This window comes from Tetrao urogallus, assembly GCF_951394365.1.
Source record: "Tetrao urogallus genome assembly, chromosome: 2".
In the NCBI taxonomy this organism is placed as follows: Eukaryota; Metazoa; Chordata; class Aves; order Galliformes; family Phasianidae; genus Tetrao; species Tetrao urogallus.
The window spans coordinates 29,374,832-29,397,102 of record NC_136814.1 but is presented as its reverse complement, the minus strand read 5'-3'; the positions used below and the strand labels follow the sequence as shown (position 1 = coordinate 29,397,102).

Genomic DNA, 22,271 nt, shown 5'->3' with positions numbered 1-22,271 from the left:
TCAGAGCTATGTTTTTGACACCAGGACACATAGGCCTTCCCATCTCTCCAGTCCCTTTTCACATGCCTATTCATTCTAATCTGGAAATGGTTCTACAAGAGAGGGAGAGACAGAGGCAAAGAACAGATACTAAGCATGTTAGGAAATAAAAATGCTACCAAGCCAACTGTTCAGATAGGGCACATTGCCCAGATAAAATTCAGTGGGAGTAAAATAAAGCCTACTTCCCACCCTAGCTTTCCATTCTCCATGCCACCTACAATTGTGTCAAATGAAAAGAGAAAGCAAAACCAGATCTTCAGCTTCCTGCTCCAGTATTTCATGCTGTGAAGCAAAGCTGCCAACCGGGCACCCGTGGAGAACTCAAAGTGTAAAGAAACCCTGGGGCATCCAACGTGAGATGAGGTCCCCTTGTCGCATTAGCACACCGCCAGTGTCTTTGAACTAAACAGTCTGAACAGGACCTGAAGTTCCCTTTACAAAGCATTCTGAGAAACCACACGTCTTTCTTCCTACCCAGTCATTTGTTGCTATGCCCCGGGGATGCAACCAGCTCACGCTGACAAGTCGCACAAGGCAGGACACCTGCTGGACACTCCCTGCTTTCCTATCAAGAAAACTGGAACAGGGTACCTCAATCAACTCGCTGCAGAATGTGTTTGTGTGTATAATACACATACATAATATTCCTATTACATAGGAACACATCTAATTATAAACACACAAAGGATTTTTTCCCTGTCGTATGTGGGCAGCAGGTTTACTGATATTTTGCACCATCTCTAATTCCATGCTTGTTTAATCTTTTTTGTTGTTTTCACAGAAAAATACTAATTATGGCCACTACTGGAGATCAGCTTGGATATTAGGAAAAGCTTCTCAGAGAGAGTGGTGAGGCATTGGAACACGCTGCCCAGGGAGGCGGAGGAGTCATGACGACTCCAAGAACCACACGGATGTGGCACTGAGGGAGATGGTTAGAAGGGATGGTGGGGATAAGGATCTCTAGATCACCTAGTTGAACTTTCCAACATTAATGATCCTATGAGTATGCTGCATATAAAATGGAAAGTGTAGAGATGTCTACCAGTGCATCTCCCATTTCTGTTTGTCTTTGTGACAGGCTACACCAGAACTGTGCTGTGCTAATTACAGCAGGGTTAATCAAAGCACTTTAGAAACACAGGAAACTCCCATTAGCCATAAAAAAAACCTTCATCCTCTGGTTTGTCAAACACCAGCAGAGGGGAACAAAGAGCTCATGGAACCCCTATCCTTATATATGCTCGAAATGTAGTTGGAGAACAACCCAAGCAACCTGTCTTAATTTTATAGTTGGATCTAACCTCAGGCTTAGCCCTGCTTGCAGCAGACAGCTGGACTAGATTACTCTAGAGGTCCCTTCCAACCAGCAGATCTTTAAGTTATCATTTTTCCTTTAAAAAAAAATTTGGATTTTCTTCTCACTCCTGCATATTGTGCTGATCTTTACTGCTTCCATTTGACTACCATAAAAAACAGAAGTTTCATGTTTCTTGGGCAGTGGCCACAGAGCTCCCAGAACAACACAAAATGTCACAACTTCCCGCAGCCAGGAATTCCAAGGGAATCTAACAGATTATCAGAGATATGAAAGCAGTTCTCCCAAGATGGAACCATACTGCTCACCTAAGACACATCCCTGTAGAGTCTGTGGACATGCATATTCCTCGAGAAGAGCCACCGAGTACTGGAGAGGATGAATAGATCAGCTCTAGAAAGAGACCTGCTCCTGAGAGACTGTACAGTGACCTTTCTTTCCTTCCAATTTAACTAGAAAAGAATTGCATGACCCCCTCATCTTTGATGTAAAGGAGGCTGAACTCATCTCTATTCAGCCTAACCATTTCCAGATGTTGTAGAAGTATGGTAATTCTACGCTAATGAGGAAACAACAAAACACTGATCCAGCAGTGACGTGTGCTCTAAGCACAGGAGTACCATGAGAGTACAGCATTCTCTTTCCATCTTGGCAAGTATAGCGCCTGGAGGGATTCTATCCTGGAACATGGAGAAGTAGCGTTTTTTGGCTTCTTTTCAGTGTCTGCACTGGGCTGATGAGCAGTTTGGCCCAACTGGAACTCACACCGGAAAGGGTATCACTCCAGGAGATGCACTAACCCAGAATACACAAGCAGTGGAACATGTAGAACTAGATTTTTTCCTAGAGAGTGATGGGAAGATGGACAAATTATCTGGGAATCTGCTTCCCCAGGAACCACTCACGCAACCGGAGAAGGCAGAGATGCCCATTTAGCCAAGCCTGTTGAAGAGCTGAAAGGCACATTCAAAATGCAAGTTTGGGATAAGAATGCAAGAGGAGAAGGCAGGTCTTCCTCAGCCTTTGTTTTGTGGAAGTTAAAGATGTTAAGGACAGATTCCACATGCATGAAGCTACACAGAAGATGAAGATGTTAGCTTCATGAGACATCAGATGTCTCTAAACAGGAAGGAAACCAGAGTGAGGAAGCACCAGGAATCTGAAAAGCAACTTGACAGGAAAAACAAAACAGCCGAAAAGTCACTCTTTCACTTTTGCTCCTAAAATGGAAACAGTGACCATTCAGACCAGAAGAGAAAATGCAAGAGCAGAGAACATTAGTGGGGCTACAGAAGCAGCCTCGGAGGCAGTCAACCCTGCCTCACTTTACATAGTAGAATTACAGAATCATTAAGGTTGGAAAAGACCACTAAGATCATCTGATCCGACAGTCAGGTCTCACATAGCCCCTGAGATACCCAGGAACCGCCCCTTGAATCCCAGCTCGCTGCTGACCTCCAGGTAAGGTTCTCACCACAGTGGAATGATTCATTTAATTTCAAACATGTATGAATAATCATAGTGAGATTAACAGGAAAGAAAGGGGGAAAAACTGACACAGCGGAAAAAAGTCCATCTTTTCTGAAATACTCAGCTGCAGAACCAAAACACATTATGCCTGGATTCTTTTCAGATATTTCTCCTAGAGTAACAAATGTGATGGGTACAGTTGGTAGAAGCAGCCTAGACCCACAGCAACTTCAGAGGCCTGGAGGCAGCTTCCACAGCACACAAAGTGTTCTGAAAATAAAGACTAAAGAAAGAAGCAGAGGCAGGGGAAGAACCTACAACGCCAAGCAGCCTCATGCCTTCCTGAAAACACTATCCCACAGCAACCCACAGAGTGCCAGTCCTGAAGGACTGCCATAAACACCAGAGATGGAAAACAGTTTATTCAAAAATGCTCAAATCCTTTGTGAAAGGAGTTCAGGAAAGTACCTTCTCACCAGCACCATACCTGCAACTTAATCATATAGAAAGATCAAACCAGACTTCCAGCTGCTATTTGCCATTGGTCCTTTGGCTCTGTATAAAGGCAATGCCAGCATGATTTCACTGCTGTTTGGTTTTCCCTTGCAACAAATCCTAATGCAGAAGCATGCCAGCATTTGCATTCCAGGAAGCAGGAGAAAAGGGCTTTCTTCTGTTGAAGATCTTTTAATTGCACGCTCATTTTATGTGCAAAAGCATACAGTTAGACTTTCTTTGCAAAGCACTCTCTCACAGAGCCAACATGTGTATTTAAACTAAGCTGATAATGTGTCCTTTCAATATAGCTTTTACTATTCAAACACATATTTTAGGCAAAGTGAATACAGCTAGGATTCTGAAGGTGGAACACCAGGAACCAAGGAAAGCCTGAAGGCAGAGGGAAAGACAGCAGGAACAAAGGAACACAGACTCCCCACTACGAGGCACACATCTCCAAAGCTGAATGATATCCTGAACACTACTTCTATTTATGTCTCTTTCTTTTAGATGCACTTTCCAAGGCCAGCAGAAGAGCTAGGTAAAAACACAGGTGACAAAGACAAGCAAAATGGTCTCAGCCAAGTATAATGCAATTAAGCCATGGAAAGGAAAAATTCCTCCTTTCCCAGAACGAAGGGTAGAAAAATCTACTCTTGCCAGCTGCTCTCAATTCACTCAGAGACAGCAAGTCACAAGAGTGGTAAGTCTGCAGCCTGTAGGAAAGGATACTTTAATATCAGCTACTATAGGAAACAGTCAAAAACTTCAGAGTAGGAAAGACTGTTTTTTCCCATCATTCCAATATCAACCAATGAAAGCAGAGGCATAACTCACTGACAGTGGAGCTACAGGTCAAGTATAAGAGTTAGTGCACTCTGGAGTAACCATAAGCACAATCCAAGCCCTTCAGAGTAGTGGGTTTTGAAATCAAACTGTCCAGACACTTTTCAAGACCAGAGAAACAAGAAATTCCTCTAGAGAAACCATCAGATCCAGACAATCCTGACTATAGAGCTTGGCTCTGCAGAAGCATTGCATGCAGTTAGCCCAGGTCCTGAGGCATTGCACTCCATTTGCACAAAGCAAGCATCTTACTGCTTTACAAAGTAGATTCACACATAGGCTTTCCAGCAGCACCTTGCTATAAGTAGCTCAGTGCTATTTGGGAGTGGAAGCAGCCTGGTAACCACAGCAGCCAGCCATCAAAGAAGAGATGCTCACCAATGCATCCAAGTGGAAGCCGCCACGCGACTGCAAAAAACTCAATTAAAAACGTAACGCTGATGGGAAAGCAAAAATAAAAAATAAAGTCACATCCCTAGAAACTTCTGAACTACTAAGATAAGATGCTGCATAGAAACTGAAATTGCTTCTCTGTGGCCTCACTGAAATCACCTTCAAGACATCTGAGGCAAACACATGGTACCACCTCCCATTCACATGGGGAGAAACTAACAGACATGACATCTTGTGTTTTGTTTTAATGTTTGTTGTATTTATTTTAACATACTTGTCTTCTAGCAAAATCTTGAAATAAACTTGGAAAAAGACAACAAAAAAATCCCCCACAAAGACTGACAGAGACAAGTTATTATGTGCATCATTTCAGGCCGGCATTTTTACCAGAGCAACAGCACATCTACATTCAGCTCCTTTCACTAAGAACTGAAACACCAACTACATGAGTAGTACAGCAGAACCAAAAACCATAGCCAGGATAGATATCAGTAGCTCCTCCAAGATTTTATTTTTCCTTCTAACTTTTGCATTCATAGAGGAGCTCTGAAGAAACACAACCATTCCTCCCAGCCCAGCAGTGACAGAGACTGGAGTAAGCTTAGCCATCAGTTCCTCAGACTCCTGCTTAGGCACAGTGGCTGCCTGCTTGTTCCCTCTTGGCTGCATTATTTCCTTCTGGGCTCATGGGTAGAAAGCCATCAATACCAGTAAGGCAAGGAGGTGTGACAAAACATCCAAAAATAAGCCCTTGCTTAACACAATGGAAAGCACAGCAAAGACAATAGAGCAGCAAGGCCCAAGGCTGCAGCAAGTGAGGATTTGCTCAACTACAACAGCCACAGAAATAAAGGAAAGAAGGCACTTACCTTCTTCACACAGGTACACAAGGATCTCCACAGCCAACTCTTAAATGAGGTCTGGGAAGGGGAGGATCCTGGTTTAACCCCTTCTGGTCACTCAGGTACATTGCATGCACCTGAGCTCCCCCCATTGGTCCTGCCTTCCCACCAGGTGCTCAATCACCGGTTCAAGCTGTGACTTAGCATTTCCACTACACCTTGTATCAACAAAAATGCAATCAGCCAAATATACTGCAACAACTAATTAGAATGTCTTAAACTAGATCAGTCAACATGGTAAAGAAAAAAAATAAAAATCCAAAATGTTAGTTCAGCAAGAGAGCCTCTTAATCACAAGCCATTGCATCCTGGGATTTGGGCTCCAGCCTCAGTGTTACTACGACTGTTTTCTACAGGCAAAAACAATTCTTCCTCATGAAACTTGAAAAAAATGGTATAGGAATATACATGCAAGGAGTGCTTCAGATTCCCCTGTTTCTTGCAAAGGGGTGCTAAGAGCATCCTGCTTTCCATGGCCCTACAGCTCCAGCTCTTGCCCTCTGGGAGATGTATGATTCTATTCCAACACAGTTCCCACCTGTCGAGGACAGTGCTTCTCACTCACTCTTCAATCCCTCATTTCCAACAGCAACAATGTCACTGGTATTACCAGGAGGGCAATGAAAGAGAGAAATATGCTCACTCCTAGAATTTACACACCGTCAACAGCATCAATTTCTTTTCTCTCTTTTTAAATCTAGCAATAGCTAGACACATTTCCTTCTCATTTTCCTGTCTATATGTTCAAGCAGATCATAATACTTTTTAGCACCTTCCTCTGCTTCCTCTTTCTGCAAAGCTTTTATTTAGGCCTAACCAGTAAAGAGCTTGCACTGAGGTTTCCTTCCCCCACCTCCTCACTCGCTTCTTCTAAACTTGCCCTGAAATAATCAAGTGCAATTCCTAAATTAAAACACCATTTACAGTTAGCTGAGCTGGAGCTTTCCCACACGTCTCTGGGTGCTGCTGACCCACGCAACACAAGGAAGACTGCAATGCTGTATTGCGGGGCTCCCCATTTCCCTCCACTGTTCTTTTCTGTGCCTGTACTGCACACCCTGCTAACCCCCGGGAGCCGAGCGATACGCAGCTGATCTGCTGTGTCTTATCGGGTGTCTCTTATCCAAAGCGATCTCCTTAAGCAAGCCATATGCTGCAAACATACTTGGGGATGTCTCCACAATAATCCGAGAAGCAGAACTGTTTGTCAAGTAGCACACGCACTGCTGCTGGCCACTTGGAACTACCATCAGCCACAAGTAGGTACATATGCTCATTGTGATCTGCAAAAAGCAGCACGTCAGCTCTGCCAAGGCTTAGCAAATGGCACAGAGAGCTTTGATAACCACCGTTACCTTCGGCTAATTTCTCCTTTTACTTTGCGTTTCAGGCCTGATTACCAAACATGAGCATGCAGCCACCCGCTCCTTCCAATTTGTTGTGATAACACTCGTTCATTTCACCCGGCAGCCCCACATGAAAGATTTATGGTATTAATCATGCACATCATAGTAAACAGCCATTCTCTACCGTCTATTTCCTTTTTCTGCAGGAATAAGGATGAAAGTCCTGATCTGCTGTATCATTCGACTGACCAGAAAACAAGTGGTTATTGTGCTATTTTAACCAAAACCGGAGCTTAGTTTCTATGGGTAACGTCTCAGATGCAGCTCTGTGCTTTGGGAGCTTGACTACCCCATTTGGAAAAAAACAATTTAAAAACTCAGTGGCAGTTAAATGCAGGGTTCATCTTTGCAGGGAGCTGTTCAAGGAGAGCTTTTTGAGTCAAAATGCAAAATGAAAGATTAATTTTAGACCTGCTGTCCACAGCATTGCTTTCACAACAGCTGAAACCTGGCTCTGGAGCACACACAGGTTGCATTCCCACCTTGTGCAGGCATAGTGTACGTGCACCTCAAGTCAACTGGTTTGCAAAGACATTCCCCTGATCCCACTGTGTCATGACACTGGGAAGCCCCTATTCTCATCCAATATCCTAGCATTTCTCTCCTGTAAAAGCAAGGTGTTGTCTCTCACTGCACCTTAACATGGGGTTCTTCCGGATGTGCAGCAGCTGTCACCACTGCCCTCTTCTGATTCTGTATCCAGAGATAAGAAAGTGTTCTTATTCAGCAGTTCTTTTTAATCACAGATCAAGATTACCCCTTCTCACAAACTTACCTGCAAATTTTATTTGCTCTAAATATAATAGGAAAAACATTTTTTTCAAAAGAAAAATAAATAATATTAATTCCTTTCAGCCGTTGTCAGCATTTGTGAAACAAGAGTTACAGAATCACAGAATCACAGAATTGTAGGGGTTGAAAGGGACCTCCAGAGATCATTGAGTCCAACCCCCCTGCCAATGCAGGTTCCCTACAGCAGGTCACACAGGTAGGCATCCAGGCAGGTCTTGAACATCTCCAGAGAAGGAGACTCCACAACCTCCCTGGGCAGCCTGTTCAAGAGTTGAAGAGTTGAAGATTTCTTTGCTCTATCTTTGCACTTGCAATAAACATAAGAATGCAAACTTAGCACTAATTAAAAGAACAAAACTTGTTGGAGTATTCAGACATCCCTTCTTCAAAAGCTGTGCTCCACTCTGGCATCCAGTCTCACTGCAAGAGCCACAGCTCCAACCTCATTGCCATCACTTCTTCTCTGGCCCAGGTGCCCAGTAGCACACCTATGATATCGTTGCCTGCTTTTTCTCCCCATCCCAAATCGTTCATAGGCAACTCAGTATTATTTATTGTCCTTCCTTGGATGCCATAAAAAAATCATTTAACCTCCTTCATTAACGAAAGCAGTTTCTATGGTTAAATAATAATGAGTCACAGATCTCTGGACAAGAATCTGTTCTTGGTGGCTTAGAATCATGGAATCATTAAGGTTGGAAAAGGTCTCTAAGATCATCTCATCCAACCACCAGCCCATTCCCTCCATACCCACTGACCATGTCCCTCAGTACCACATCCACACAGTTCTTGAACACCTCCAGATGTGGTGACTGCACCACCTCCCTGGGCAGCCATTCCAACACCTCACCACTCCTTCTGAGAAGAAATGTTACCTAATATACAAACTTATTCCTTCTTGGGGATGTATTTATCTTGCACCTATCAGCTGCAGGGATTGCACTCAATACCAGCTGCACTCTACCAGGTAGAAAAGAATGGTTAAAACTTCAGTGATGTTCAGTTCTCCATTCTGCATAGGGTGAATCATCTCCATCTCACTTTCTCTCAGGCAGAGTGGAACGACTATAGGCTGTATACTTCTATATATTATAGTGATGAGAAACCCATAAACCCACAAGGAACCCTATTTGTGTGCCCCAAGAGGATTTTCATGGTCTAACAGCTGTGGTGTAAATGCTCCAGGACAGCTGAGAGAACACATCAGACATACACTCGACTGGCAGGGGAGCTCAGCCACCCATCCCCAGCTGAAGTCAAATTACTTTGTGAGCCTCCATTTTTCACATCCTCACTGTTTCTGAGCTGGAATGAACCAGGTACTAAACTTAGCAAGATACAGGCACTCTTCACCATGTAATTCTACAAATGACTCTTCCAACATGCAAGGCATCTGTAAGCAAAAGGTGTTTTGCTGTGTTTCTCAAAGATCAGTGTGAATCACACCTTCATTTTTTCTTTTCGTTCCATCATGGAGGGACACAAGAGATGCACAAGATTCCCATCCACATTTATCTTAAAACAATTTATGCCAATTAGTGAAGGACCATTTCTTCCTGAAACAGGAGCAGTAACATCAAGCAGCTCCTCTCACATTAAATGTCCACCTGCGGACATCCTAAAGCCTTCCTCACAGCTTGACTTTAGCTTTCAGTGTTGTGCCAGCTCTTCTTTATGCAACGTGTGCTAATATTTGTTTGGAAATTACAGTCCTTACTGCACCTCTGCAAATTGCTATCCTCACCATGCCACCGTTTCCATTTACACAAAACCCAGCACAAGTGCCCGCATGCCATTTATCCTACACCATGGCTCACAGCGGAGAGAAGACACAAGCCAACACATCACAGCCAGACAGATTTCTGTTACATCTGTAAGATCATAGAATTTTTCAAGTTGGAAGGGCCATGTGGTCCAACTCCCTCGCAGTGAACAGGGACACCTACAGCTCCATCAGGTGCTCAGAGCCCCATCCATCCTGACCTTAGGTGTCTCCAGGATGAGGCTTCCATCACCCCTACAGGCAACCTGTGCCAGTGCCTCATTTCCCTTATTTTAAAAAAATTCTTCCTTATATCCAATCTATATTTTTCCTCTTTTAGTTTGAAATCATTTCCCCTTGTCCTAGCACAACAGATCCTACTAAAGAGTCTACTTCTTCTTTCTCCCTTGGGCAAGGCCAAGCAGAGGGACAGCAGCCAACACCCCATGAGTAACCCACAGCATGGGCAAGAAGAGTGACAGGAAAGAGATAAGCTACAGAGAGCCACCCAGAACCCTGCTGTCAGTGTCCCTGCAGCCCAGCAGAGCAGTGACCTGCTCCCATGACAGCAGTGGTGACCCCCTACCGTCAGGCCACTCCGTCACTTCTATCCTCCCTTATTTGCAACTGCTGAAACGTTGAACTGCCTCTGCATTGCTCTTCATGATGAGTACAATGCTAAGAACACAGCGTGCTTCATGGAACAGACAGAGGGAACATCCTCTACAGAGGAGTTTAAACACGACTAGACTACAAAGCTTACTGTAGATTTTGAATTTACAGTGATAGAAGCATATGCTGGCATGGCCAGATTTTCTAGTTTGGAAAAACAAGTAGAAAATTTAAAGAAATAATCATTTATATTCAGTGGTATTTCAACAGTTCTCTGTTTACTTCTCCCTTCGCTGGCCACAGACCAGAGTACTTAGGGATTAAAGATTCTGGTATTAACGATCAGAAGCTGATCTGGGAAACAGTGCAGTCAATGCAGTGGAGCATCAAGATCTCCCAGTAAGCAACCACAACGCTGAGAAGAGCATGCTGCACTGAGCCACAGCCCCTGAGCCACAGTTTCCCGAGAGCTGTAGCACCACCATCACTGACACCTCAGCTCTGCTCCCTCACAGAGCTGGGAGATACAGGGCAGCAGCCAGAGGTGCATGGTAGCACCAATGAGCTCACTGGGGCCCAGGAAAGGCGGTGCTGGCCAGCTAGATGCCATCTAGATGCCTACACGCCATCATTTTTCCTCCTCCGGGGGAAGGCCATCCATGAGGAAGGACCCTTCTGCCCTCATATCTGTTCAGATTCCTTTAACCCTACTTTCCCTCCTCTCTCTCTTTTTTTTTTTTTTAACAAACAAACAAAACAAAACAAAACAAAAAAAAACAGGGAAAAAAAACAACATCCAACATGGATGCCCCATCCCTGGAGTCATTCAAGGCCAGGCTGGATGTGGCTCTGGGCAGCCTGGTCTAGTGGTTGGCGACCCTGCCAATGGCAGGGGGGTTGAAACCACATGATCATTGTGGTCCTTTTCAACCCAGGCCATTCTATGATTCTATGGTTCTATGATCAACTCATAGTCAAATAGGTGTATGAAGGGAGGAAAAAAAAAAAATAATGAGAGCATGGTTGAAAATCAAATCAGGATTTATGATGCCTACCCTGGCTTCATTACATGATCTTTTATGGGAAATGGACAACTCCCGGAAAGAAAAAAATAATAGGAGGAAAATAGGATCATCACTGCTTGGATACTGTGTGACAGCTTCAGACCCAAAACAAAACCAGACCAACCAAGCCGGCAGGCAGCCAGCGAAGCCGCTTGGGGCCGGGCAGAAGCTCGCACTGCGCTTCCGGAAGCCCGGGTGCCAGCAGCTCTCTGCCCATCCTCTCCCCACGTGTCCGTGCGGGCATCTCCCCTATTCCGCTGGGGACGGGACCCCCGCCCCGCCCGCCCCCCCGCCCCGCGGCTCCCCCGGCCCCGGGGCGCTGCAACAGCCCCCCCTGCCGGGCAGCGGCGGAGCGGCGCGGCCCCGGGCCCAGATGTGCCGCAGCTGGGCTGGAGCCCGAAGGCAGAGCGACTTCTCCCGACAGTCGGGCAGAGGTGGAGCCGATGCTCCGAGTAAAGCCGCGATGTCGGTCTCGGCACCCTGCCTCCAAACAGGTCTTGGCCCGGCCGAGCCCTTCTGTGCCTTGACTTTTGTTGAGCCAAGATCAGAGATGTCCGGGTTTCTCTTTCTTGGCCCCTATTCTCTATTTCTTTTCTAGATCTTTAACACCATGTCGGTTTTTAAATTTTTTAATTTTTTTTTTTCTTTTAATCACCATCTCCATGGGGCATCTCACATTTAATTTCTTCTTTTGAACACTAAGCAGGCGTTTGGCTATAAAAATAAACCTCTGTTGTTCCTCCAGCCCCTTCCCCTCCACGAAAGGCAGATGAAAGCTCTTTTCCTTTCAAAGCAAGCACTCTGGATCCCAGGAGCAGAGAAATCTCACCGCTTAAACATGAGTGTAGAGACACAAAATACACACGCTCCCTTCTCCCCTGGTGCATCCCAGGGCCCTGCACAACAGGGCCCCCTCCTGTCTTCTGCAGGCCTGGGGGATAATGACACATTTTCCCAGCCCAAATTAAAGCCAGCAGGTGGAGACTGGAGTTTGGGTGGGATCATGGAATTGTTTGAATTGGAAGGAACCCCTAAAGGCCATCCAGTCCTACTCCCCTGCAATGAACAAGGGCACCTAAGGTAGATCAGGTTGCTCAGAGCCTGGTCCAGCCTGGGAAAGGGGCACTAACCCCACTCCTCAACATTTCCATGAGTTGTAGTTGTGCAGGCAAATTTCTTTGGCATAAATTATGGTTAACGAAGCTAAAGAACACAGTATGGGTTGAGGGAGTGACTGGAAAACTGAGACCTCACCAATCAAGAGCAGAATAACAGTAACTTCAGCCCAAATCTGGGAAAACACTCAGGCTTCTGGCTGGAGGGAAGCCTCACACCATCTCTAGTCTCCAGTCTCTTTGTCTTCTTATTTAAAATAAGAACAGCACTTCCAGCAGCACAGCATCCCTCACTGCCACTGCTGAATTGCTGTCTGACTGGTAAACCTCCAAGGCTACCCTCAGCTGCTTATAGAGATCTTACTGCATCTTCCACCCCATCTCTTAAAATCATCTGAAATTTATACGTGTAATAATAAATAATAATAAAAAAAAAAGATAAATCCAGTGCAAACCTGACATGGTGATAATTTCAAAAGCTGCGCTGCTCATGTCAAATTATCCAACATCTGTCTTCATGTTCCCACCAAAATTAGCATAGGATGGTGGTTTCTGGTGACACTTATACTGAAATATTTTGACTCCTACCAGCAAGTTGCAAACAACCTGTCAAAAGGATAATGTCGTTTCTTCAGTGCTGCATATTAAAGTCAATTGAGGGTTTATCAGGTGTGTGAAGCTGCTGACCTGACCTCCAAACACAGGCTCTGGTGGCACAGAAGGGCGAGGCTGATACACTGCATCTGGAGAGTGCCGCAGTGAGGGGGAGCATGAGGTGGACAGACTTAATGCCCCGACCCCACAGGGCTTCTGGAGAAGCATGCAAGCTCTGGACCAGCCCAATCCTTGGGTGTAGCCCTCCAGTTACAAAATACCTGGAACCAAAGGGTACAGCTGAGTCAACAAAGATTTAAGGTATGGACAACAAGGAGAAATGGCTGAGCTCAAAGAAAAGGATGCATATATATACATGCACAGTATACTGTGCACATGTATATGACACAGCTATATTACAGCCTGGGGGACAGCCATCCCTATCCTCCCGCTCACACATCCCTTTTCCAAGACGGGCCAGCCGAGAGGCAGCAGCCAGACAGCCCCACTGCTGCCTTACCCAGCGACCTGCTGCCCCATCTCAGAGTGCATGGGAGGCATGAGGCTAACACCAAGGAAGCTGAGAGCTCCTTGCCTGCAGCCCCACTCCTGCTGGCAAAGCAGTGACCAGCAGCAGGGGACAGGGATGGTCTGGGACAGCAGGCTCCAGGTGACATTAATGTCTGTTCCCCCAGAACAAGCAGCAAAGACACACGTGTGGGCTGAAACATCCAGCTCAGGCGATGCTGCGCTCAGAGCTCCAGGAAGGCCTGGTGGGAGCCATTCTGAAGGATTCTTCATGCACCCTTCAGCAGGTGAGTTACAGCAGGCAGGGGCAGAGCACCCCGCTCTCTTTTGCCCTGGTGTTGCTCAGCCAGGCTGTGCTGGCTGCTGGACACCCAGCGATGTTAGCTGTATGCTACACATGCAGGAAGTAAAGCCGCAGCCCCGCACACACTGCATCGGAGCTATGCAAGTTCTGAGACAAGTTCGCAGCTGCAAGAGGAGACAAGAGGCACGCTCATCCTCTTGGAAGCCCTCCTTTCCTCCCCTTCCACTAACGCTCAGTGTTGAAGCACAGTTAACTTCAAGCATGTGAGGGCAGCAGCCCTTCCCTGCTGTCTCTTCCTCCCTTTCTGCAAACGGTGGCATTTCCCATACATACATCACAGCTCGCACCTCATGCCGACAGCAGCACTAACAGGACAGCACTGTTTGGGAACAGGGCACAGCAAAAGCCTGACAGAAGCTGCCCCTCAGCAGCCTGTGAGCTGCCCTCTGCGCACCAGGCCAGCCCCGTCCTGCTCCAACCAACAAGGCAGGAGAGGTGGAATCAGCTAATGAGAAGAGGGCTTCAGACACTCGTCAGTCATTACAACAAATGCCAATTTGTACAGCAGCCTCTTCGGGTAGCAGCTGACAGCACCTTGACTCCTAATTAAATCGCACCTCCAGTGCCATCGCTCCTTTCCCAGCAGCCCCTTTACACACGCTTTATTTATGCCGTTCCCCTCAATAAAGCTCTCCAACAACTCCGCTCTCTCAGACAGAAGTCTTTTGTGTGCATCCACGTGGGTGTATTATTTAAAGAGTACATCACATGGATACTTTATCTGCTTTAATCTGATTTAATCTTAGCAGATTTACTGAAGCAAAATATATTTATAGACCAATACACACGCCTCTCCACGTCCCCATCGGTGTAAAACACTCAAAAGGAGAAAAATGGACCTGAGACACGACACCTGAGTTCCCAAAATTGCCACGGTCAGAGCTTTGCTCACAACACAGCACAGACAATGGCAGCCAGCCCGGAGCTCTGGTGAGAGGCACGCATAGTGCACAAAGAGCAGAGGGGCAGCAGCACCACTCCCTAATCCCACTTTAGCTGTCCTGGCAGTGTTTGGGGCTGCTCCCAGCCTCAGAGATAGATGGAAACATGGGGAGGGGAGAGCAGGAAAGGGGGCGGATTCCTCCTTTGTGCAGCTACGGACAAGAACAGACAGAAGTACCCATTTTGACTCAAAATGATGATGCTCATCTCGGCACCAGACTATCTGAGTTTTATTTGCAAGCAGCTTCTCCATTCTCTTTCTGAGAGAAGAAGACAAAGCCATGAGTAAGTTGTTCTAGAGATGTAACTCGGCAACAACTCCAACAAATGCAGGTTTACTGTGTTTATGAACACACAGCCTCCTCAGGCACGGTTAAGCAGGAGCAGGTGTACGCTCGGTCCCTCTCACTGAGAGGCCGCTCTGACACCCAGCAGCAAACACATTGAAACAAAATCAAGAAAGTTCAGCTGGGAGCACTCTGCCTGCTTAAAGGATCAAACAGCCCACCCAGATCAGGCTTCTGTACCACAATCCCATTCCACTCTTCATTTCCCTGCAATTTTCCTCCGGACTTACAAACTGGGAGGATGAAAGAGAGGGAAAAAAAAAAAAAAGAAAAAAAAGAGAAAAAAAATGGAAGCAATCCACCCTTTATTTAAGATGGTTATTTTACAAACCAGACCTACGCTCAAATTAACATCCCGGCCCTCAAGGAGAAAGAAGGAATTGTGTCCATTGAAGAAATACATCATTAAAAAGTGACCTACAAAGACATACCCATAGTCAGTGAGACTGAACCAAGCTCTGCCAGGGCTCACACAAGGAACTGCTAAAAGGGGGAGGAGGGGGCTGGCTGCTCTCACTGGGGTCTCTCTTCAGCGCGTAGAGAGCCGGGCTTGTTAGAGGCAGTGCCGTGCCTCCCAGAAGGACTTTACAGCAGCGCACAACTGAGTTGTAAGCCAAGATAAAGCCGGCTTGTTGTGAGAGGCAAGGCTTGTGGGTTGCTTTTCTTCATTTTTTTTTTTTTTCCCAGTGTATTGGAAATGCAGAGCTTGTACAGCGAGAACTGAGAGAGGGCCGGGAGAGGGGAAGGGGCGGGGAGAGGGCCGGGGTGCGCAGCCCGGCTGTCCCCCAGGGCTGGCACTCGGCGGGGATTCGGGTGCGCTGCCCCGGGAGGCTGAGGGGCTGCAGGATCTCGGGTTTTGCCACACAGACCACCAACGAGGGGAGAAAATAAGCACCACCGCTGTCCAAACAATGATAATAATAAAAATAAGAAATGGAAAAGCTCGCCGTCAGCTCTGCTATCACCACCCCCGCCTCGGGATGAAAACGGGCAGCATCGAAGTTCCATAGGGTGCACAGGCAGCATCACCCCTCGCCTCCCGGGAGCGCGCCGTGGGGATGGCGGGGCTCGGGCCCGGTCCTCCCCTCCGCACCGAAGAAGCGCACTTCGGGGGCGCAGTGTCTCCCGCTCGGGGCGGCCCCACGGCGGCTGGAGAGGTCGGGCCGGGCGGACCCGATCCCTGCGGTAGCGCTCGCCCCGCTCCTCTCGGTGGCAGCGCTTGGGGGCGAGCATCCCGGTGGGCTCGTCAATCCTTGGCGGCCAGAGGTTACGGCGAGGAATTACAAAGTAGCTCCAGGCTCCGGGAGCCCTATTGCTGCATCAATCTCTCCGCTCGAGCTGCGGCGAGCTCCGCCGGCATCATTTACTTTCCGCTGCAGGTGCTTTTTAACTTTGATCCCATCGCAGCCGTCCGCGCCCTCGCCTCCCCCCTCCCTCCCGAGCAGCCGCCGCCGCGTCTCTTACCGTAAACCCCTTGTCCCCTGCTGTACGCCGGCACGAGAGAGAGGAATAAAACACAGATCATCTCCATCTTCAAGGCAGCGCCTTCATCGCCGGCGAAGAACAGCAGCCAAAGCAGCCCTGGCAGCATCCGGCGGGGGAGCGGGCGAGAGCCTCCCGGAACGCCGCCCCATGCGCCCGCTCCGCCGGGCACCGGCGCCCCTCGGGCGGAGGAAAGGACCCCCCACTCCCCCCCCAACGAGGCCGCCGGGAAGGAATTTAAAAACAACGGCAAAAAAGGGGATGAAAAATAAAATAAAAAGGAGAGAGAGAAGAGAACGAGGGAAGGCAGCGGGGAGGGCTGGAAAGCGGAGCGCTGCTTCTCTCTTTCCCTTGCCAGGTTGCTCGGGGATGTCCAGGAAAACGATGCCCAGAGCACGGGAGAGGCCGATCCGGAGGGGCAGAGCAGAAGCAGGAGCCGGGCCGGCCCAGCGCCGTTCCCAGAAAGGGGATTCCTTTGTTCAGCTCGAGCCGCCGGAGTCCCGGGCTGCCCCGAGTGCTGCCAACTGGGGCCAACTTGGGAGAGCCTCGCCCGCCCTCCTCCCGACGAGGCTCTGGCCGCAGCCCCAGGAGCGAACGGGGGGAAGAGGAGGTGGAGGGAAAAAAGGAGGGGGAGCAAAGAGGGGGGGCTAGGAGCCAGCTGCTGAAAGAGGGAGGGAGGGATAGGTATTGTCTTCTCCAAATCTTCTGGGGAGGGGATTGCTGTAATTAATCAAATCCAGGAAGGGTTGGTTGTTTTGATTATTTTTTCCTTTTTTTTTTTCCTCTTTCTTTTTTTATTTTTTTTAAAGCGTCTCCTAAGAGCTCTCCCAGCTGTACAGCGTCGCCCCAGCCAGCCTGAAGGGAACAGCGGGCGAGGAGCAGCCCCACCGCACACCCCGCGGCTCAGCCCGGCTTTCCCCGCCGCCTCCTTCTCCCTTCCAAACTTTCACCGATGTTGCGAGCTGGATTCTGCCGGGTGCTTCTCCTCCGCGCACCGCGCAGACGATTTGCAGCTGCAGAAGGCTCTGAGCCGCTCCCCTCGACGGCTGCCGCGGGGGCTGCAGCTGAAAGGGAACCGCCGCCGAGGATGGTCACGGAGTCGGAAGAAGTTGATTTGCTCCCGCCAGCCGCCGGTGAGCGCCTGCACAAAGTTGCCCGTAGCAGCTCCGGGCGCTCCGCTGCGCTCCGCCAACCCCCGACGGTGCGTCCGGGGGCAGCGCGCCCCGGGCTCGGCTCGGCTCACCCCTCCCCGCCCGCTGGCTCTGCCGAACGTGCCGTCTTTTCCTTCCCTTCGGCTTTCCAGGTTTTCCCCCTCCTCTCTTCACCATTTCATTTCCTTACGGTTATGGAGAAGGAAAAAAAAAAAAAAAAAAAAAAAAAAGGAGCCAATTAAAGCGGCCGCGCTCGGCGGAGCCCTGCCTCCTCCCCAATTCTCCGGGCCTCCCCCCGGCCCGGCCCAATTACGGGCAGCGCCGCAGGGCTATGGGAAAAGGGGCTCGCTCCGGGCTCAGGAATCAGCAGCCAGCCCGCGGTTCACCCCTCCCCATCCTCAGGATCCCCCCGGCAAGGTCGGCTTATCCCGGGGCTGGGGGAGGCGGGGAGGCAGAGCAGGGTGCTGCGAAGTTTTTGCCCCCCTCCAGGCGGGTTGCGGAGCTCCCCTGTGCTCGGGGTGGGGGCGAGCCCGGCGGGGCGGGGGCTGCCCGACCGCAGCAGGTCGGTTCCGGAACACTGCTCTGGTCTTCCCCCCCACCACGCACACGCCGCGGTCACGCGTGGGCTGGGCTCGGGGCGCTGCTGGCTCCGCATCGCCGCTGGGAGGGACAGCCCCGGAGATATCCACTCACCGTGCGACCGTGACGCCGCCTGGATAAAAATGTAATTAAAGAAGAAGAATGTAGAGGTGCGGCTCGAAAAGCGGGCTGGTTGGTAATTCACGCTCTAACAAACAAGCGGTTAATAGATATCGCCGCTAATTAAGTGGTTATTCCTATTGTAAGTGGTGCTCAGCGGGAGGGAAACAGCGCTGGGGATGGGGCAGCGGCACTGCAAGCAGCGGCACGGGGCTCCCCCCGGACCCATCTCGGCTCTCGTCTTCCCTATAACCAATCTAAGGGAACATATGAGACGCTCCAAGGTGTCCTTTCCAAAGATGATGACACGGAGCAGGACGCTTATGAGTTGTCTGATGTGAACAATTATTTTTCCTTTTATTACTGTGATTTCAGTCAGCCCTTCATTGAGGACGATTTCTTCCCATCCTTCCCCCGGTGGGTGGTGGCAGTGTGGATGAAGGGCGTGTGGGTAGGAGGAGAGGCAGCAACGGGAGCAGCCCCTCTGCACGGACAGGGACAGGAGCCGGCAGCGATGGGACAAAGCAGGGCTGCCTGCATCTGCACAAAGCAGGCTGAAAGCAGCACAGGAAACAAAGCCAGGAGATGTTTGCAGAGCCGTGGCAATAAAAAGAAAAATCAGTGAGATGCAAATCCTGTTTTTTCTACTCTTAATTTTGTGATATTTATGGGGCGCTTTGTAGCCTTTCTAGTACTTTTTTTTTTTTTTTTTTTTTTTTTCTTTCTGGGATTCTCATTTGGTTATGAAGTGGTGCCTCAGAGTTTGCATGACTATGAATTTCAGATCTACATAATGAGTTTTATAAAAAAGAATCCCAAATGTGTTCTTCGCACCCATTTCTTGTGTTAACTTTCAATGCACATGCTCATGTTTTACTGGCACAAAGGCTTGTGGAAATTGAATTTCAAAGTAAAGTGCCCAAGTATGTGAAACAACCCAGTTTCCTCTAAGCAAATAAAAGCATGTGTGCCACAGTTACCTTTGAACATATTCAGTTAGGGAACAGTTAAGAAATAAGTATATAAATGTGAGCAGGCCATTAAATTGAATGGTAAATACAATCATTGAACTGTTTGGGTTGGAAGAGACCTCAAAGCCCACCCAGCCCCAACCCCTGCTGTGGGCAGGGCTGTCATCACCAGCTCAGCTGCCCAGGGCCACATCCAGCCTGGCCTTGAGTGCCTCCAGGGATGGGGCACCCACAGCTTCTATGGGCAGCTGTGCCAGCACCTCACTGCCCTCAAAAAAAGTAAGTGGATAATAAATAATGAGAAAGAACTGTCACCTGTCAGTGGATATTCTGAGAAAAACTGCCAAAATCCCAGCACATGGTTGCATTTGCTAAATAAGGTTGTTGAGTCCCAATAAATCATAACGCTCAGAATTATGGTGTTTCCAATGGACACCAGTAAGCCGGCACTCCCATCACACTTGAAAGCAATCTACTTGTCATAAAGAAACTGTGCCCTGTAGTGATTCTGCCTGTCAAGAAGTACAGATAAGGGATGGCTTTTCCCTCCACAGGCCATTCCTATAGAATACATTTGTCCCATCTCTCCAGCTGGGAGTCATTGTCTCCAGTCCCTTCTCAAGCCACTGCTTGTCAAATGGGTCCTGTCTCTCTGAAATATCTCTACGAGCTACATCACCTATATCTCACTGCTAGATTGAGGTAGGCAGCCTCTGGGACAGATGTGGTTTTCAAGGAGAGCAAATCACGCACAGCACAATATCCCCAGGCAGGAGATGGCTGAAGCAGTGCGTGAGGCCAAAGTCCAGTTACGAGGACATTAATTCTCTTTGTTGTCAGTGTTTTCATGCTCTAATCTGGTGCAGTCAGTCATTTATTTCTTCTCTGGGATGATGCAACCATCTGTGGTTCCCGCTGATCTCTTGAGCTCGTGGTCTGATATTTCGGTCACTTCTGTCTGCTCATTTTCTTGTCAGTCCCGCATCCATGAATGCCTCCAAGTGAGATCTCTTCCTCCTCTCTCCCTCCCTAAGCACGCATATGGACATGAGCTCAGCCCAGCTGGGTGCTTTGCTGCAGAGCTTCCCTTTCTACAGCTTACTAAAAGGGAGCAGAAATAGACTGTCAGAAGGGAAGTGGAAAGCGGCACTGTAAAGGCAATGGGCAAATGCTTCAGAAGAGGTGAGAGTTGGGAAGGGGAAAGCCAGGGGACTCTGCAGCACTGCAGCAGAGATGCTAGCAGGGAAATAGGAAACCCAGGGAACTGTAGCTGCGGATCAGGTTTGCATGAGGGAGCTGCAGAGCTGGGGCACTGACACCATGCAAGGGAGGTGTAGGATGCACAGCAGGGCCAGCAGGAGAGAGCTGGTAGGATGCTGTGTAGGGTGCTGTGTTAGGGGAAGAGCACCAAGCACACTACAAAGCAAGGACCACTGGGAGATGGGAAGGCATGGGCTGAGCTATGACAGCAGGAGGCAAACTGGTCACCGTCTGTCTTCTCTCTCTTTAATTGGCCTTCGTGGGAAAACTGTAGAAAAAAAAAAGACAATAAAAAAATGTGACTTTGTCGTCCTGAAGTGCTGGTATCAGCATCTCTTTGGGGAAAAAAATTTCCTAGCCTGGAGCGGTGCTTTCTGCCATTCTTAACACTAGGCTGGTGCTGCTTCTGCCCTGGATCCTCCTGGGTATCACCCGCTCCCCATATAAAACATGCCAAGGTAGGGCTATAAATCCCAAGGGCTCTGCTTTACTGTTCTCAGCTCTCCAGTGTATGCTGCTCTGGGGAATACACCTATGCTGTGTTTGCTTTCTTCCCAGATGCATTTTACAGCATTAGTAGTATATCTGAGCCTCCTGTGTATTCTCTGCTGTTTGATTAGCTCTCCTCATCATGGTGTTGGGGATGGAAGGAGTGATGAAGAGGAACTCCACCTCTATCCCTCACCTGAGGCGCTCATCCTGCCTGAGTCTCACTGCCCTCCCTCTCCATGCTTTGCAATGCAGCCTTCCCTGTGCCACAATGGGATTTCTGGAGGCTGGTTGATATTGTAATGGATTTTGCTTTCCCTGCCTTTACCCAACTGTACTTTAAGAAACTTCCATTTCCTGGTGCAGGATTATCCAAAACCCACCCTAATTTCTTCCTCTGTGATCTCCATGTGGGGCCACTTTTCTTCCCTCAGCTCAAGTGCTGACACACACACACTCACAACATCCCACTTCTTGTGCATTGGAACCACAGGCTTTTAACTCAACATTTCCTACCAATCTTTATGCCTTTTGGACTATACATCTAGTTTGACAGAGATCCTGCTGTTTTTTTGCTTTTGTGCTTTAGGATAGAATGGGGCAGGGGTACAGATGAGTGTCTCAACATCACCAGGAGCATCTTTTTCCTCTTTCACCCTTTCTTTGATCTTTTTTTCCCTCTCTCTGCCTTCTTCTCCTCCTGCATTCATGCTTTCTTCTTCTTTCCCACCCTCCCTTTCATGTATAAAAAGTGAGCTGAAAAAATGTCAAGCTGGTGCTGGTCAAAGGAGATTGTTCTTCCTTTCTTACACTTCCTTTCATTGCTCGAGCCCCCATCTCCAAGCACGCATCCCTCAGAGTGCACTGGAAAGGGATGCTTTTCAACAAAGGCGGATACAAAGGTTTGGGTCATGATTCTCCCCTGCTGGCACTCACTGCTGCCGCCAGCAAAGGGTGCATCAATTGCTGGTCTTTTCAGTGCTGGGCAGATGATGTGAAGTGTGTGATCTGTGCCCCGTGATAGCAGCAGGGTAAAGGAGCTGCTCCTGAAGGCACTTCCAGCCAAAGCCCTGTATTTGAGCAGTACTCCACAAGGCTGTGCTACTCAAATTCCCATGGGATGTTCTAAACCCCACTCACAGCATGGGGTGGATTTGACAGGGACCAATGTAAAATCTACAGAGGACAACTTTGGATGGGGCCATGCCATTAAGGCCTTGGTGG

At 48.5% G+C, this 22,271-nt stretch overlaps 1 protein-coding gene across 2 annotated transcripts in view; it reads right to left on the bottom strand.

Annotated features, from left to right (window-relative positions):
- MDGA1 (MAM domain containing glycosylphosphatidylinositol anchor 1) overlaps positions 1–16,586 on the bottom strand; it is a gene marked incomplete at both ends in the record, with an annotated part of 124,697 nt that extends 108,111 nt beyond the window's left edge. For both annotated transcript variants that reach the window (XM_079532606.1, XM_079532607.1), the window contains one exon: positions 16,460–16,586. In XM_079532606.1, the coding sequence (XP_079388732.1) occupies positions 16,460–16,586 (127 nt within the window). The remainder of the gene's footprint in view (positions 1–16,459) is intronic.
- Positions 16,587–22,271: the final 5,685 nt, after the last annotated feature.